Here is a 19,726-nt window from a genome sequence, read left to right as displayed (position 1 = left end):
ACTGGATCCCTTCGAATGACAACAGAAGCTTAGCCAATTGTTGAAGTCAATCATTTTATCCTTATACTGTGGTATCATTCTGGGCGAAGGCAGGATGCTGCTCAAAGCTAGGGTCATACTTGCCTGGGCCACATGATCTGAGAGCTCTTCCATGTCTCTTTTCATGTAGTCCAGGGAAGTACGTCTCAAGTCATTCACTCCAACATGGATAATGACAGAGTCATATTTTTACTTGTTGTGGAGTGACTTGAGGGCATGAATTATGTGGCAGATCCTTGCACCAGACAGGCAGTTGATTGTAATTTTCACCTTGTTCAGCCTGGTGAGTGGGACATCAGTATGCCTGACTATAGAGTCACCTATGACTAAAGTGTTGGGTATGTTGTCTTGCCTTAGGGGCTGTTGCTGGGTGGCACACTGGTGTTGTGAGCTATGTGACACTTTGGTTGGGATTGGTGTTTGTTTGCGTTTCAGCTTCGGAGGTCCTTGTTGCTTGGGAAGGTTACTGTTAAGGACCTCCACATATGTGAGTTTAGTGTTGCTATGTGTGGGTGTTGGTGGTGTGGGTTTAGAAGGGCTGTGTTGCTTGAGGTGTAGGGTGGGTGTTAACCTTCTCCTCTTGACTGTCTAGCACAATCTTGGGTGGAGAGAGCTTTGGTTCCAGTATGGCTATGTAAGTGCATCTCTCGCAGGTTGTAGTGTTGGATGGTAGGAGGAAAGGGTTGTTTGTGTACATGAGGCAATTGCTGCATTGCCTTAGTATGCCCAGATTCACCAGGTGGACAGGAGAAATCACCGCTAACCTACTTCTGCACAGTGCATCATTAATGTAAACAGAAAGATTGCCAACACACAATATTAACATCTTGAGCATGCATGCAAATCCTTCACAACAGTTACACTGTAGTCTCTGCACAACTTTGTGTACAAGTACTCATACATGCAAGTTTCAAAAGTGCATGCAGGTACATACATCTTATAAACAAAGTCAAGATATGATTGCCGAGGTGCAACAGATTAACTAACGTCTAATCAGCACTGAAAGTTGCATACACACACAACCTTTTAAATGGAACCCATGTGTTTGAGCATTCAGATTAGAGTGTTTGATTATGCCAGGAATGTCAAGCATGCACGATACTGAATACATGAGTTTTGTATGCAAGTGCAAGTCTGGAGACTGGGAGGAGAAGGAGAGTTTGTGTGCGAGTATGTGTGGGTTAGGTAAGGGTATAATCTAGGACCATTTTTAAGGGTGTGTATGCATGACTATGAGGGTAGCAGTTAAGCCAGATGACACACGTGGCATGTAGTAGGTAGTAGTAATACTATTCTGGGAAGGGTCTTTCGAAGGTAATCTCTAGGTTTGCGGTTAGAGTTAGCAGGAATTGGTAAGACGGATTTGGTAGGTATCGACAAGGCAGCGCTCTCTGTGAAATAAGGAGAAGTGCCAAGTGGCTCCGTTAGAGACCAACGGCTCATATGCTAGTATGTTTTAGGGAACAGTGAATGGCACACTACTACAAATCCCATTCCATAAAAAAGTGGGCAACATTGTTACGCCCCAGACTCTCACATCCCCTCAACCACAAACAAGTTCTAGTACCTTCTTTAGTGACAATACAACCATCAAGTGACAATGACTCAATGTTTTGTACATGCAGAAAAACAGATTTATAGACTGCTAGTAGGCTAACAACCATACGGCTCTTTTTAAGCATAGCCAAGTTTTTCCAAAAGAAAAATGATGTCCTGCATCAAAATAGGACATTGAGGGCCAGGAATTTATAAGCTACCCTAGTCCATAAGGGACATGTGTGCCAGGTGCGGTATAAGTTTCATATTCCCCATCCACTTGTCTAGGTTGTGCACCAAACTTCACATCGGTGGGAAGCCTGTCCCACAGTAGGGACAGTCTCTGGGACACACCAGTCTCTTCAGCAGGTTTGGTTTATGTCACAAACAAAATTCAGGTCCCTAGACCTTATACTTGTGGTATTCTCTGACTTATGAATATATAGGAGTTCCATAAGTACGGGGTTTGTAGATGCCTTGTAAGCCATACCCTCAACAATCTGTACAAGACTGAGTAGAGGGAAAAGGGCTTTAAGGCGCTCTGCATAAGGCAGGCTTGTTATGCCATGTAATCTTTTTGTAAGGAACCTTAGAGGTCACTTTGGTTGCTGTGTATGCCTGGTCAGATGCATACCAAAGGGACACCCTACTCTAGGACTGATCTGATAAGGGTAGAGTACAATGGGATATGACCTCTGAACCTAGATGCCATGCACTTACTTATAAGTTGTGCAACATAAAAGGATTTCCTCACCACTGTGGCCATGTGGTGGTCGAAGATAAGGCTACCGTCTATGTGCGTACCCAGATTCCTGACCAATGGGTCAACTCTTAGGGGTGTATCACCAACATGGTAATTAGCCAGAATGGTTTGGTACAATTGTGCATTTAACACAGAGTTTAAGACCATGGCTTTGGCACCATTTGTTTGTCAGAGATAGACCTTCCTGAAGAATGCTAGTGTCTGCAGCGGAGTTGATAACCCCCAGCTAGGTCTGCAGATGATTGCAAGTCAGCCATAAACCTTCAGCATTTGCTTCCATTTTAGAGAAATAGATGCCAAAAAGGAGCGGGCCTAATTCAGAGTCCTAGGGAACTCTGCTAGTGACTGGCCTCTTGGGGAGGTGGCTTTACCTATTTTGACCTCTTGGGTATCATCAGTGAGCCAGATGGTTATCTAGCTGGAGATAAAAGGGTTTATACCTAAACTATTGAGCCTGTCTATAATGCCTGAGTGGGGTACTGTATCAAAAGCCTTGGCCAGGTCAAGGTGAATTGTTTGCACAGTCTTACCTTCATCCAACGTTTTGATGATGCTCTCAAAAACATCCACCAGATTTAATAGGCAAGTGCTCCTTTAACAAAGCTGAACTGTGATGAGGCTAGCGTTTGCACGTTACCTAGGTTCTCACTTATCATGGCCATGATTATGATTTCCATGGCCTTACACAGGAGGGTGGTAAGACTTATGGGGCTGTAGTTACCTGGATCAGTGGTTGGATCTCATTTGTGCAGGGGAATGACTGTAGCCATCTTCCATTCACTGCACACAAAACCCGATGGCTCCAGTTGAAAAGTGATTCATGTGGCCAGAGGTCATGTTTCATGCTATTTATTAAACATCCTGGGATGTTATTAGGGCCATCAATGCAACATTTTTGGCCTTGGAAAGTGTATTAATGACCTGTTCTCTAGTAATGATTGGGAGGATTGTGCAATCTGGTACTTCCTTTGAAGTATCGGGGGGGGGGGGGGATTGAGCTAAGCATTTCAGCCAAAAGGTTGGCAATGGCGTCCTGTTCAGTACCAGTGATACTATTAACAAAAAGTTTTGCACATTGTTAGCTGTAGAAAGCTTTGTGGTCATCCTTTACCTGAGAAGCTATTTTTTCTTCAAATTTAGCCTCTGAAGTATTAGCCCTCCTAGCTGCCTGCTTAGATTGGTAAGGGGGCTTTTGGTAGGTATGACTTTGTTCTACCTACGCTTTGCCAAGATTTTTTTTTTCTTTTGCTGTATAACCGATTAATAGTGCGACTCCACCAGGGTGGCTGGTCCTTTGAGTTTGTCTTATTTTTAATATGACTGAGCACAGCTCAGTCTATACAGCTATCAATATGGCTGTACAGCATTACCTCTCAACTGTAGAAATGTTTGCAGAATGTCCAGATTTTTGACTCCTATTTTTGGTCTATTCTCATAAAATTGTGGTTTTACTGGCAAATAATTAAAAACTGAAGTTAGAAAATAATGCGACATTTGAATTTCAGACTTCACACCCTTTAGAAAATTCATGCTAATGCAAAGCCTGTTATTCTATCAACTTTCTAAGTTTGTAAGAGCAATATTTAAAAATTGTCCCTATTTTTTGGGCTTTTGTCTCACTTTTACTTATGGCTTTGTCCAGATTTTTTGCTCTAAGAGGTTGAGAGGTATGCTGTACAGAGATTTTGTAAACAGCTCAGTTTAATCTATAGTGTTTACTGGATTTGGTGATGCTTGGAATTTAGCTAAGGTGTTGCTTAGTAAAGAGAGGCTAGCACTGGATGTTTTTTAATTTTTCCTGGATCCCCGGATTTCATTTTTATTTAAAGTAATATTGCCTTATGGTCAGATCTGATGAGCAAAGATATTACATTGGGTGAGGAACATTGCCCCCTCCATGTTCATGAGTAGAAGGCCAAGGATGTTTGTACCTTGGTAGGAGAATGGAATAACTGTGCCAGGATGTTGGTATTAAAGTTTAGTAACTGCTGGGCTTATGCATTACAACTGGGGTAGGACTCCCAATTTATAGAGGGGTAGTTCAGATCCCCCATGAATATCATATTGGATTGAACGGTCAGGCACTCTACTACATTCAGATAGGTAGTATGGGTTTCCTGGGACATGGAGGGGGACCTATATTTTGCAAGGATATGGTACGGCAGCCTGTTTATTGTGTGTTGCACATGTATTAGTGGGTCATACACTTTAACTAGCCTGGATGTGAGAATAGTCAATAAAAACGGACACTCCTCCAGCTTTATTTTTATTTATTTAACATTTGTTAACTGGGAAAGTCCAACTTGGAACAAAGCCAATTTTCAGCGGAGGCCCAGGGAGAAAAGCTCCAGATGCATGTCTTTGTAACGTGGGAAGAAACTGGAGCACTAGAGGAAACTCACACAAACGCAGGGAGGACATGCAGACTCCACACACAAGGTACCCCAGCAGAGAATCGAACCGGAGAATCTCTTGCTGTGAGGCGACAACGCTACTGCTGCACCACTGTGCCATCCAAATAAAGGGCCTGTCTTAGTACTGGAACCATGAACTGCTGCATGCAAAGTAGAAACTCTAACCACTACACTATCTCGTTGTTCAGCTCCCTCCTGTACAGTAGCTTGTGTAAAGGTGTAAGAGGCATTATAACCTTGCACTGCTGGGGTACTCAGTCGCTTTAAACTATGTCTCCATTACTACAAAGATGGCTACACTCCACAGAAAGGAAGCCCTGCAGGGATAGAGTTTCTTAAGACTTCTAGCACTAAGCAGTACCACCTTCAGATATTCCTTCATAGGTTCAGTTAAAATCGGTAGGTTTATCAGTTTGGCATTGCCTAAAAAAGACACAATGGGCGCTGAAAAGGTCTTTGCCAATATCCGAAAGCTTACAGGTGATAAGTACAGACCATCCTTGGCAAAGTAGTGTGGGTCTGTCAAATATGTCCTCCCAGACTGTCAAACATTGTACCCCCCCCCCCCCCCAGACTGACACCAGAAGCTAGGCCAGTTTGCTGAAATCAATTTCTGTTGGCAACAAGGAATCATCCTTGGAGAAGGTAGTATACTGCTCAGTGCTAGGCTCAGACCTGGCCGAGACACAGTCAGCAAACTTAATCATGCCTCACTTCATATAGTCAAGAAAGGTACATCTCGGGTCATTATCACCCACATGGACTATGACATAGTCATACTGGTACCTGTGGTTCAATAACCCCAGTGTCTGTGTGACTTGGCTCCTAGCCCAGGAAAGGCAGCTAACTAACTCTCTCCTTACTCAGTCTGGTGTGGGGGACATTGGTGTGTCTCACTATAGAAAATCACCAGTGACAAGGAAATATGGCTGTGTGCTGGTTTGCCTTAAGGGCTTAGCAGCGGAGGAATTGGAAATAGTGTTACTATGTATAGCTGCAGGTGGTGTTTTAATGGAGTGTTTATGTGATGGTTGAGGACCCTTTCTTTCTGCTGTGCAGAAGGTCTTGATGTTTTAAGAAGGTTACCTTGTAAGTGCCTCAGCATAGGTGTAGTGCAGGTGTCATTGACAACCTCCATAGGATTAGTTTTGGTTGTATGAGAACAGTTTTGCCTCCAGCGTACATGTCTCACATACATAGTTTGTTTCATTAAGGATAAGTGGGCTGTCAGTGTACATGAAGCAATTGCTACAGTGCGTCAGAATACCTATCTCAACCAGACTGGCCACAGAGAGAGTAATAAGTGCATATCCATGGTTACTGAACTACTAGGGAGGAGTGAGGGAAACTTAAATATTGAACAAGTCAATAAGACGAGCAACTTGATGAGCAACACTCAGCTATGAGCAAACTAGATGCTCTAGTAGTTAAAAGAAAAATCTGTGTAAACAGTAATTCCACAAGACTGCAGACCACAGACCAGGACAAAGACATTTAGAAGGATGTAAGCTATCTTCTCCACAAACCTTCCTAATGTAAAATAACTGGTTTACAGCCAAAGTGCTTAAATCAGAACCAAGAAACTTAGAAAGTACAGTTGTGTACACTTACCATAAATGTAGATGTGTATTCACTGTTGCAGTCATCACATCTGAGTCATCTGCCTGCAGGTACCCCTCAGCAGGCCTGAATACCCTCAGCAGGCCTGAATACCAGAGTCTTGGATCTCTGCGTCGGATGCTGTCTCTTCTTACATGACATCAGGGGTATAAAACATGCAGCAGACGCCATTACATCAGTTTTTCTTGCCCCAGATGTCAGGTGCCCCCACAAAGGAAAGCAATTATATGTTATGGTACACCTCCATCAAAAAGCAAATACACCAGAAAGATTAATACACCAAACAGGAAGGAAAGGGAGAGCCAATAGAAGTCAGGGGGCTGGAGGGAGGATAACCAGAACTGCAACAGTGAATACACTCAAACATCTACATTTATGGTAAGTGTACACAACTGTACCATGTTCTTCGTGTTTCACTGGTGCAGTCATCACATTTGGGTTGATTCCCAAAGCTACGGAAGGGAGGAGGAAGTTAGACAGCATTAGGGCCAGCTAGCAAGCCCTGCAAGACTGCAGTGGCAAAACCAGCTCTGGATTTAGAAAGAATAGGCATGTGGTAATGCTTGGTGAAGGTATGTACAGAGCTCCAGGTAGCAGCTTCTAGGATGTCCCTGGTAGGGACTCCTCTGGGAAAGGCTACAGAGGTAGATGCAGCCCTGGTGGAGTGTGATCGTATCCCCTGTGGGGTAGGTTTTCCATGGTGCTTGTAGCAGAAATGAATGCAATGGGCTATCCATTTAGAAATGGTTTGCTTCAAAATGGCCTTCCCCTCTGACCCTGCAGCAAAGCCAACTAGCAGCTGTTCAGATTTTCTGAGAGGCTTATTCCTGTCCAAATAAAAATCTAAGTTGTCTGTGCATGTCAAAGAGTGCAGAATTCGTTCTCCATTGTTTTGTGGATTTGGGAAAAAGGTAGGCAAAAGAATGGACTAATTTAGGGTCACACTAGACACCACCTTGGGCATATAAAGGAAGGGATGGTCCTGAATGAAACCCTGTCTGCATGGAAGATAATGAAGGGCTCCACTGCCATGAGAGCCTGTAATTCAGACACTCTTCTAGCTGAAGTGATGGCTAGAAAGAAGGCTGTTTTCCAAGAAAGGAATTTCAACTCTGCAGTTGCAGCTGGCTCAAATGGAGGGAGAGTGAGCTTTTCCAATACAAAACTAAAGTCCCAGGCTGGAGTAGGAGCTCTCCTGGGGGGTTTTAAATTTTTTGCCCCTCTGAGGAATTGCTTTAGCAGGGGGTGAGAGAAGAGGGGTAGTTCAGTATTATAGTGTGCTGAAATGGCAGAGGCATGAATTTTAACTGAGGAAAAGGATAGGCCCTTGTGGAGCATTTCTGTTAAGCATTGAAGAATATGAGGCAAGCTGGGCACTGTTGTGCCCATCCCCCCAGAGTCTGGCTCCAGGAACAGTATCTTTTCCACTTTTCAGCATAGGATTTTCTAGTACTAGGCCTCCTTGCCTCCAGAATGATATCTAGAACCTGCTTACTGAGGGAAGCTATTGGAGAGCTCAAGGAATTAGCGAGGCTGCAAGGTTCAGGGTTTGAAGCTGAGGGTGCAGAATTTGGCCCGCCTGCTGGGACAGCGGGGAAGGGGTCTGAGGCAGGTGCCATGGTTCCAGCAGTGCCATACTGTGTAAGAGGGGGTACCAGTGCTGGCGTGGCCAGTCTGGTGCAATCAGTATTGTCCTTGGCTTGTCCTGTTTGATCTTTAGCAGAACCTTCGAGAGGAGAGGCAAAGGGGGAAAGTCATAAACCAAGAGGCTTTCCCAGGTAAAGGACACGGCATCCACTTTCCAAGCTTGACTATGAGAAGTCCTTGTGCAGAATTTGTCCAACTGGTAGTTCTGAGGGGAGGCAAACAGGTCTATCTCTGGGCTCCCCCATTTGTTCAAGAGGTAGAATATTTTTGGTTCCCGTTTCCATTCGTACGGGTCCATGAGATTTTTGCTTAGGTTATGTGCCAGTGAATTTAGCTTGCCTGGCAGGAACTGAGCTTGCAGGTGCACTTGGTAGCTCAAGGCTGTGTTTCACAGAGCCATGGCTAGTCTGCAGAGAGGGTACAAGTGGATTCCCTCCTGCTTGTTTATGTACCACATAACTATGGTGTTTGTCTGTCTTTACCAATAATTGTCCTGGAAGAATGTGGTCTTTGAAGGCTGTCAGGGAATTCTGTACAGCTAACATTTCTTTTTGACTGATATGCAGGTGCATCTGTCTCGGGTTGCATTTGCCCTAAATGCACTGCCTTGCCAAGTGAGTGTAGGTAAGCTTCCTTTAAGTCTAACGTTGCCAACCAGGCATTTTTGCCTAGCACAGGAAGCAGCTGTTGAAGTGTTAGCATCTTGAATTTTGGGATTAGCAAAAATATTTTAAAATAGACAGGTCCAGGATAGGACGCCAGGAGCGGTCTTTTCTGGTTACCAGGAAAAGTCTTGAATAAAAACCTTGTCCCCTTTTTTCTGCTGGGACAGGTTGAATAACCCTGATACTTAGAAGAGAGAGAGAGAGCCTGCTGTTGAGCCTCTGCCCACAGATTTGGGGGTAGGTCTGGCCAACCATCTGGGGTTGGGTAGGGCGTGGAAGTGGAATCTGTATCCTTGGGAAACTATATTTAAAACCCATTTGTCCTGGGTAATGAGTTCCAAGTTTTTTGCATGCAGGGTGAGCTTTCCTCCTAAGGGAGCAGGCAGTTGAGCAGGGCTTGGAAGGGTTAAGGTTAAGTCATTGTGCCATTTTTCCGTAGGGGGGTGTCTTACTACTCCCTGCTTTGGAAGTAGGAGCCCCCCACTGCTTAGGCCTGTGCGTAGCCTGAGACTGTAACCTAGATGGTCTGTTCCTGGGTTTGGACTGAGAAGGCCTAGAAGAGACTGGAAAGGACCAATTACTTGCAGGCCAATGCCTACTAAATCTGGGAGGCTGTACTTGTAGGAAATATTTAACAGTTTGCATAGATTTAGCTTTTTCCTCCATCTTTTTGAGGACTTCTGCTTTGTTGCCAAACAGGCGGTCTTGGTTTAAGGGAGCATCCAGTAATTTAGCTTTAACATGATCTGGCAAGTTTTCCTCCTTAAGCCAAACATGCCTTCTAAGTACAGACCCAGTGACAGCAGCACTGCAAGATGCTTCTAAAGAGTCAAAACCACATTGCAAAGTATGTTTACCAACTTGTTCTGCAGAATGCATTAAATTCTGTAATTCTTTCTGTTCAGCACAGTCAGGAATCATCATTTTCTGTTTAAGGAGTCCTATAATATGTTGCTGGTACTTTAACATATGAAACGGGCAAATTAAAGCCCTAATGGCCAAAGTAGCAGAAGTGTATACCTTCTTACTCCATCTGTCCAAGGCTCTAGAATCGGTCAGAAGGGGTAGGATTTTTGGCTGCAGTAGCCTTAATGCCCTTTGGTCCTTAGGAAATGGTCTCTGGATCTGCAGTTGGATTCTTGAAGAGGAACGTGTGAGAGTCAGGTACTCTAATACCTGTCAGGTTTTCTGGGAGCTGGAGGTAAAGTGTCTGGGGACAGGCTAGATTCCAAGAAAGCATCATCTACAATATCCAGAACAGGAGGGATAGCTAAAGGCCTATGTTGAGGAACGAGTAAGAATTCCTAAGCCTCTTTTTGGAGTCAGAGTAATCCTGGCTTTCCCAGCGGAAATGCTCCCTAAGAGTGTGCAAGGTTTCACCAAAAGAGAAATCTTCTGGAGGGGAAGCAGAGGAAATGGAATCCTCTGCATCAGAATCCTCATAGATAAGGGCAAATCCTGGTAATCAGAAGAAAAAGAAATATCAGAAGCAAAATCATTTCTACGTCTCTTAGAGGGGGAAGGCTGGCTTCCCCTAATTAAGGTAACAAGGTCTTCAGCCATTCTAAGCATTTGTTTTTTAGGCATATGGGTCTGAGCATGCGGTTTGGACATCGGTTTCCTAGGCGTGGTGCGAGATTTAGGTCTGGATGAAGAAGATGGCATCGGTTTAAAATGCAAGTCTGTAGGCCTGAATACACCCTCAGAAGCCGGTGCTTGCACAGCGGCTTCGGACCCATCCAAGATGGAGACATCCGCAGGTTCCATAGTCGAAGAAGCATCTTGCGGCATACCAAACTCTGAATGGGTCTTCGTAGAGGCCTGTGAATCTGAAGTAGCAGGTATCAGGGGCTGTGAAAGCACCTCACTGAGTACCGACGGACTGGCGACTAGCTTAACGGAACCGTTGTCGGCAGTTTTGGACCTATGCGATCTGTCTCTGTCTGTATCCTTACGTTTTTTCAGAATATCGGTAGTCGGATGGCTTACCAAATTCATTTCGAAGTACAGATACACAGTACCAAAATAATTCGCTGCAAATATAGCCCAACAACGAATAGTTCAGGGGTTGAACAAGGCAGAAAACCGACAGTGAGGGACATCGTGGTCTGGGCCTAAGCAAGGAATGCAGTACGAATGAAAATCTTTATGAGGTATTTGTTTTCCACAGGTAAGACAATTGTTAACTTTTACTGACAATGGTTAGAGCATGAAAAAGGATCCCAAACGGGGTACTTAGCTTTTTTTGAAGACTTCGGTTCTGAAACTCGAAAACGAAAATTTCAGGAGTCTGCCGACCGGCACTTGTGATCTGCTTCAGGCACCGCACAGCAAGAAAGACTGATGTAATGGCGTTGGCTGCATGTTTTATACCCCCGATGACCTGACATCATGGAAGAAGAGACAGCATCAGACGCAGGAATCCAAGACTCTGGTATTCAGGCCGGCTGAGGGCTACCTGCAGGCAGATAACCAAAATGTGATGACTGCAACAGTGAAACACGAAGAACATCAACAGCCACAGTAAGCCTTCACCAGCAATTCCCAGCTCAGAAGGGCAGGGACTACCCTCTCCTCCCACAAGAGTGTAGACCATAAACCTTAATGCAAAATAACTGGCCTGAAGACCAAGCGCTTAAACCACAATTAAGACACTCAGAATAATAGTCACAATAAGCCTTCAAACAGCAATTCCTAACTTAGGAAGATGCCACAAGAGTATAGACCACACACCTTCCTTATGTAAGACAACTAGTCTGAAGCCCAAGTGCTTAAATCAAAACTAAGATGCTTAGAATAATAGTTACAATTTAATTAGGCTACTAACAAGCAGTAATAAATGCGGCAGAAATGCAACTGAACACTTGAACATGCAGCAAAAAGTAAAATACAGTAATAAAGTAGGAAGAAGCACAGATACAGTAAAAGCAACTGAATAAAGTGCATTTTAAAAGCAAGTTGGAAGGGAGGAAACGGAAGCTTAGGTGGGCCTTCCCAACTGATCTCTCAGTACTCAATAGAATGAACTGATGAGATGGGACTGGGAGGAGTGTCACCAATCAAATTTCTACATGGGATGGGCAACTCAAAAGCCACAAAGAGAATAGCAAGGAAGTCAAACAAGCACTCCAGCTAAATAAAGACGCCTCCAAATATTCACGGTCTGCAAAGGAATTCTTTTCTAACTGACCCTAGCCAAGACCTCTTAAAACTCAAAAAGAACAAACAACTTAAAAGAAAAATACAATATAAGAAAAATATAAAAAATTGGTAACCAAACTTTAAACGAAAAACTTCAATTCAAAATCAAATAGAGTTACACATCAGCAATAATCAGACAGAGAACAGCAAGTCAGATAACCAATCCAGCTGAATACCAGGGCTCATTTATTTTTAAATCAAATGCAGTTAAAGCCCCCAAAGAAAATAAGATGAAGAACCCAGAAGTAACAACTGACAGGAGAATGAACCAGTTTAACTTCTGTAAACTACGCACGCTCTCTTTAGCTAACTTTTTCTATGAGTTATTAATAGATACGCATTAAAAATACTTTGGTATACAAATCAGCAGATCAGCTGCAACTTACAAGGGTTTTTATTAATGATAAAATGTTAAACGCATAAATAATGTAGTAACAGTGTATTGCAAACTATAACAAGCAAATTGTGCCAAACATCTGCTGCACTGCTGAAAACTTAAAGATACTAAAAGCAATATTTCAAACAGACTTAAGAATGCCATTTCCTAAGGATTATTGGGGTTGTGTTTCATTCTTTTTAGCAATCAGAGAGATGAAATACCTGAACCCATTACTGAGAACTTCATTTTAGGTGGTAAGATGGGGTTAACTGACAATGTAGTGTAAAGCTGCTGACAAAATGCTTCACTAAAACAAGTCGCCTTTTTAAACAAGTGCTAAACGTATCTGCTCCAGTTTACCTGTGTAATAGGCATGTCTGGGTAGTATGTAATCTAGTGCTAGATGTACCTGCTCCAGCTTATCTGTCTAATAGGCATGTCTGAATAGTATATAAATAGTGCTAGATGTAGCTGCTCCAGCTTACCTGTGTAACAGGCATGTCTGGGTAGTAGGAGTAAGATGTCGAGGAGCCAGTCAAAATATCCAAAACGAGAGGATTGTCAGGATCAGCCACCATGCTGGGGAGAGGAGAGCAAATCGTGAATAAAACAAGGCATACAACTGCCTGCTACTGCAAAAACTTAAAAGGCAATACAAACTTCTGTTACTTAGTTTAACCTTAGTTTATCCTTTATTAAGACTCCATGCGATTTACTGCCCAGTTCATATTGGGCCAGAAGCTTCTGCATAGTAAAAGTATACAAGCAGACTAAGTAGACAAAAAGAATATATCTGGTAATCAGTCCTCCGGTTTGATTCCTGAACTTTGTGCACGACTGAACAAATCACTTTAACCAGTCAGTGCTACTGGGTCACTTCTGAAAGGATGCAATTGAGACTGGTGGGGTTACCTGGTTAACAAATGAATAATCAGACTTTAATACGAAACATGCAATGCAACTGAAATGTACTACCTTATTAGATGTACCTCGCCCTTATTCCTGAAAGTGCTCTGTGCGAGTGTCTTTAAGCATGACAACATACACAGTTTGATTCTCATATGTTGCTTACGTTTTAAGATTCTCATTTTGCCAAATTTCTTAACACACACACATTCAAACTCAAACCCTAAAAAATCTAAACTAATCCTGTTTACCGGTAGCTTTGAAACCACAATGATAGGCAATAAATTATTCCCCTCAATCAGCCAATAACAATACCATTGTGCTAGTCAGAATATTCAACTGTAGCCTAGGAAGGAAAACACAAACTTTTCAAAGATCGCACGCATTTCATTGAACCCCTACTTCATGAAAATTAGAAATCTCTGTGATGGCACTACATTCAAGAAAAAACTACTGAAGCATCTAAAAAACGAGGACAGATATATCTAACAGTAGGCCTCCCTCAGGGATCATTTCTTGTCCACTACAATTTAACTAATTTATAAACAATCTGCTAAAGCCAGTAAGCATGCCACCACTGTGCCATATGCAGATTAAACACAATTGCTGTGCTTCAAACCTATGACACAAGACTCCCTCACTTCTACTGAAACATGGATCAGCAACTCTATTCCACAACACCCAACAATCTAAAAGAAATACTGTTTTAACACCACACTGCAAAACATGCACACTTAACTTCCTTAAATGACACTTTCAAACTTGTACTTCATTCAGAGATGCTGGGAGCCCACACGGAGTTTACCTTGAAACAGGACAATACAAACGTAATTAATAAAGACACCAACAACATGGGGCCCTCAACAGGATTAAACTGCATCTAACCAATACCTTCCTGTGCCCTACTGTTCTTTCTGCTGTAGTCTTTCTAATCCACCTACAAGCTACCCATACCAGCCTTGAGCACCATAATAAAACCGCAAAATTTGCTGCTGTTACCTACAGATCCCACCTCTTGTCTAACTCAAACAACTTTCTTGACTAGCACGGATATATTTACAAACCCACACAATATCCCAGCCCGAACAACTCTCAAAACAAATTGCTTTATTCCAGCGACAAACTCCTCCCCCCAAACAGCAAATCAAACTGCACTGCCAGCACTTCCTTTACTTTACACGCATCTCCAAAATACGAAACGAAATGCCTTCCCTCCTGCTCTTAATCTAATAACTTTCTATCCTTCAAAATTCCAACTCAAACAATATCTGATGGAGTGCTAGACATGCTCCTGTCACACTCCACTTTGAGTAATTTTTGTCCGATATCACTCTGGACCTTAGACCACAATCCACACCATATGGTCATACTCTACTCTCCTCTCTCTCCCTAGGACGCCTTAGTCACATTACCTTCTCCTTTTTGCACATAACCCCTGTACTTCTGACATAAAAACTTATTTGTAACTATACAACAGTTTTCTTCCATGTCCCCTATCTTACTAGCCCCCCAAAAGCCTCACTAACACCATGTCAAAGCCCCAATTCTTGCTAACCACATGTCCTTTTCCTCAGTACTTCTGTTTCCTTTCATTATTATAAATTTATTTTCCACCAACAGTATTTTTCTCCTGCCTAAATGCAGTTCCTTTCTCAGTTCTAACTATGGTGACACCGCTAATATTTCCAAAACCTGATATAATTTCTACATACCATCTATAATTATTGTAGTTGAACACTACACGTATGTGCATTTACTGCACTTCTGTACAAATCTTATACACTGAGACTGCCAAATCCTTTTCTTTTATTAACTTGTATATACCATCTGTAATTATTGTAGTTTAAACACTACATTTTGTGTATGCTTTCATTGTACCTTATCTGTTGTTGTTGTGTCTTTCGGCTTTTCCCGGTTAGGGGTCGCCAGCGGAACTCCGGTCCGCTAATGATTGGCAGTAGATTTTTACGTGCCGAGTTGCTGGCCCTGATGCACAACCTTCAACAAAGGTACGCCCATTCATGCATGTCTCCACACAGAAGACGCAATAGCTGAGAATCGAACGGGACAACGTCTTACTGTGAGGCGACATATGATCCTATATATTGCGTTTGTAATGAAGCTTTTCTCCCTGGCCTCTGTCAAAAATGGCTACTTTCTACACCCAAGTGGACCAGGGTCTATGCTACATGATCGAAACCTTAGGTTATCGAATACCTGAAGGTCGATCACTAAATGTCGAACTCTTAAAATCACAAATGGCTGTTTCCACACAGGGAAACAAGTCATTTGGCCATTAGCCATATTTTGCCCTTTTTACAATGTAGAGCGATCTTGGAGTTGGTATATTTAGTTAGGGGGGATGTGGGGGGCACAGTCCCCCACTTGATTTCTGTTTAAACTTTTTCTTTTTTAGTTTGACCAATGGCATTATTTCCCTGTGTACAAACAGCCATTCGCGGTTTTAAGAGTTCAACATTTAGTAATATACCTTTAGGTATTCAATAACCTAAGGTTTCGATCATGTAATATAGACCCACTGGACCATGCTGGTAAACATATGATAGTTAGCTAATTAAATCAATCTGTCTAAACCTTTGCAAACCAAGTATAACCACGGCAACAAATACCCAAAAATGCACAATTTTAACAACAAAATGGGCCAAGTAAATATGGCGCTACCCCAAAAACTATTTATGCAAAGATAATTCTATTCGCTACATTCTTCAAAACTATGTATACACCTACAACATTGGATTACATAACTGCACTATGCTCATCGATAAAAAAAAATATCCAAAGTTCATAGTTAGATGTAAGGGGGTTTAGGGCCCTATTAAAAACATATCTTTGGGTGGCATGCATATTATGTTGATGCCATTAGTACCCGGGCTGTGGTTGGAAAGAGTGTCCTTGGAAATGCCCACTAATCTGGCTTTCAGAAACAAATGAAAAACTGTAAGTCTTCCATTTTCAGTAGACTGACATGTGCAACAAACTTCCCTCATTCACTCAAATCCTCTGGTTCTTGTGTTGCTTTACCAATTCACATCAAGCCTTATTGCTGTTAGAAATGTTTCCTGTATCTATATGCCTTACACTGTCCTTGTGACCAGGAAGTTACCGGCCAAAACCCTCACCCAGTACTGTCTCAAGGAGCATGGCACAAAAAAGAATGTTACACACACCATGACAGATCCTCAAGATCCACATCCTTCCACTTCAACTGCAGGACTAACTGCCACCAGGCACTACACCTCTGGCATCGAAAAGGCTTTCTCAGGCTTTAACTCCACCCACCAATCCCATAAACGTTCTACTCTTCCCGTCTCTCCAGACTTATCCTGGGCTGGATACCTACTTTTCTACATGTCAGGCACACCTAAAACTTATTCTTCTGCAGTCTCTGCATGTGACTATTACAAAAGAAGAGGAATGATGGGAGAATATGATGAAGTAGACAGATGTGATTGTCTCTATGTAGACACAGAAGTACATTCATCTCTTGCATTTCAGCCAAAAGATAGCCTGACTGGCTGGCCAGACTTACACAGCTCTACCTCATTTTACCACCCCAACCCCATGGCCTTGGCCAAAGTCATTTCCACCACTACACAAGGACGCTGGTAGTAATACAAGATGCATCAACCAAAGCCATCTTAGAGCTTCCTTTTCCTAGGTAAGGCAGGTTAGGAGACCCTGACATGAAGCCCTACTACATCAGAAGTCATCAATTTGGTAAAACAGGTAGGAGTTCAAGTACAGTATTGAGAAGATGATGCAGGTGAAACATTGAAGGAGCCACCCAAGCCAATGTGCCAAGAACAGGAAAGAATCGGGGAGGGGGGGATAGCTGATCTGCAACAGTGAATCTCCTCAAACATATACTCAGAGTCATAGACTGTTACTAACCAAGCCTAGCCAAGTTTTCCTGACAGAATAAAGATGCCCTGTATCCAAATAGGACACTGAGGGTCAGGCAGTTATAAGCTAACTTTGTCCATAAGGGACATGGGTGCCAGGCCCAGGGTAAATTTCCTATTCCCCATCCACTTGTCTAGGTTGTGCTTAAACTGGGTAATAAGACAAGCTCGGCTTTACATGGATGGAAGGAAGTCTGTTCCATAGGACAGGCAGTCTCTGGGACACATCTGTTTTTCCAGCATGTTCTGCTCAAGTCACAGACAAAATTCAGGTCCGCAGACCTTGTATTTCTGGTACTGGTTGTCTTATGAATATGTAGGTGATTCATAAGTGTGGGTTTTGCGGATGCCTTGTAAGCCAGGCATAGATCACCCCTCAGCAGTCTATAGGAGACCGAGTGCAGGGAAATGGCTTTAAGGTGCCATGCATAAGGCGGGTTTGTTACGCCTTGTATTATTTTTGTAGGGAACCTTAGAGATTGCGCTAGTTGCTGCATATTCTTGGTCAGGTACATACCAAAGGGAGCATTGTACACTCTGATTGGTCTGACAAGGGCAGAGTACAGTGGGATAATAACTCTTTGGACCTAGATACCATGCCCTTACTTATAAGCTACACAACATAAAAAAGGATTTCTTCACCACTGTGGCCAAGTGGTGGTCAAAGGTAAGACTATTGTCTATGTACAAACCCATATCCCTAACCACTGGGGTCAACTCTTAGGAGGTGTATTATCAACGGGTCTATATTACGTGATTATCGAATACCTAAAGGTCGATCACTACATATTAAACTGTGAAAATCACGAATGGCCGTTTCCACACAGGGAAACAATGCCATTGGCCAAACTAAAAAAAAAAAAAAAAAAGTTGTAAACAGAAATCAAGTGGAGGCTTTGCCCCCCCCTCAAACTAAATATACCAACTCCAAGATCGTGCTACATTGTAAAAAGGGCAAAATTCTCGTAACGGCCAAATTACATGTTTCCCTGTGTGGAAACGGCCTTTTGCGATTTTCACAGTTCGATATTTAGAGATCGATCTTTAGGTATTAGGCTACCTAAGGTTTCAATCTTGTGATACAGCCCCTTAACATGGTAATTAGCTGGGATGGTTGACTTCCCAAAGGTATTATTATGCATTTCTTAGCATTGACTTTAAGACCATGGATTTGGCACCTTTTGTTAGTCAGAGCTAGACCTTTCTGTAGAACGTTAGTATCTGCAGAGTAGTCGATGATAATCCCAGCTTGCAATCATCTGCCAACTAAGTCAACCATAAACCTTCAGCATTTGCTTCCATTTCAGAGAAATACATGCCAAAAAGGAGCAGGTCCAGTACTGAACCTCAGGGGACTATGCTAGTGACTGGGCTCTTGGTGGAGGTGGCCTCACCTATTTTCACCTCCTGGGTGCTATTAGTGAGCCAGTTGGCTATCCAGGAGGTGATAAAAGTTTACTGGCTCTCGGTTCCAAGTTTCTGTTTTCAAAGTGCGAGAGATAAAATTACGTTGTTACTCAATGTGCAACCATGTTGGAATTGCCTTACGGGCCATTTTAAGTATAGCCAACTTTCCATAAAGGTGAGAATCAAACTCCGTACTTAGTGTCTGTGAGGTTAAGACCTTAACCATTATGCCAACCCTCCAAGTTTATATTAATGGTTTGCTCTTACAGCTATACTATGGTCATCCTGATATTCAGTTATAGTAATGACTCTTGACTCAAAGCATGACGTTATATGATGGCTGGCTGGAGACAGGTAGACACTACAAGGCAGAGTACCGACTCTTGACGACTCAAACATGATGTTATATGATGGCTGGCTGGAGATAGGCAGACACTACATGGCAGAAGCATCACTGCTTCTAGACGCTACACCCACATTTTAATGTTCTGAGATTGCACAGTGAAGCTTGTAAGCTGACTGCTCGAAGTAATCTGGGGTGGCTGCAGCTGCTATTGTAGAATGTAAGAATATACCGTAATGTGCCCAAGAACAGACTCGTCATGAAATACGTAAAAGCAGCAAATGCAAGGCAATAAGCACTTCACTTGGAGAGAATTTGTTTGTTGACTGGTTTCAGTTCTCTTCCTTTCCCTTCGCCAAGGAGACAAACAGACAATCTTTTGGATTCTTTAGTCCTATGCATTAGTAACTGTATTTAGAGCACAACCTAGAGCCGTTTACTGAATTTCCTGTTTGCACTTATTTTTAAAATCGTTTTTTTCTCAAAACTTGCATTTTATCCGTCTTTGGCCCAGCACTCATGTGTGGGGTCATTTACTGCACTGTTATAACTTGTTGATACTTGTGAACCTCTGCTATCTCTGAAAAAAACAAAAAAACAAAAAAAAAATCTTGTTTTTTGCCCCACTTTTCTGAGATTTAAAAAAGTTCAGCTACAGGCTTGCTGTTCTTGAACTGTTTGTAAGTTTCTGTGAGGCCATTTTTTGCTTGGACTAAAGGGAAGTCTCTCTGTTGATCAGTGGCAGTGAAAAACATTGAGCAGCCTGCCTGCCCCTGTGGGAGTGGTTACTGACTTGAAACTGTAGTTTTATTGGCCATTTTGGGTCAATTCCAAAACTCCTTCATCTTCCTCTCTTAAAACCTGGTTGCCTTGTGGTTTTGGC

General features: G+C 42.7%; 1 protein-coding gene across 1 annotated transcript in view; it reads right to left on the bottom strand.

Annotated features, from left to right (window-relative positions):
* Positions 1-19,726, bottom strand: part of DDOST (dolichyl-diphosphooligosaccharide--protein glycosyltransferase non-catalytic subunit) — a 337,702-nt gene that overhangs the window by 192,986 nt on the left and 124,990 nt on the right. Inside the window, exon 6 of the mRNA XM_044063179.1 lies at positions 12,750-12,843. Within this exon, the coding sequence (XP_043919114.1) occupies positions 12,750-12,843 (94 nt within the window). The remainder of the gene's footprint in view (positions 1-12,749; positions 12,844-19,726) is intronic.

This window comes from Protopterus annectens, chromosome 2.part1 (genome assembly GCF_019279795.1).
Source record: "Protopterus annectens isolate FY-2018-M chromosome 2.part1, PAN1.0, whole genome shotgun sequence".
NCBI classification, from domain to species: Eukaryota; Metazoa; Chordata; order Ceratodontiformes; family Protopteridae; genus Protopterus; species Protopterus annectens.
This window is presented reverse-complemented; position numbering and strand designations above follow the sequence as displayed.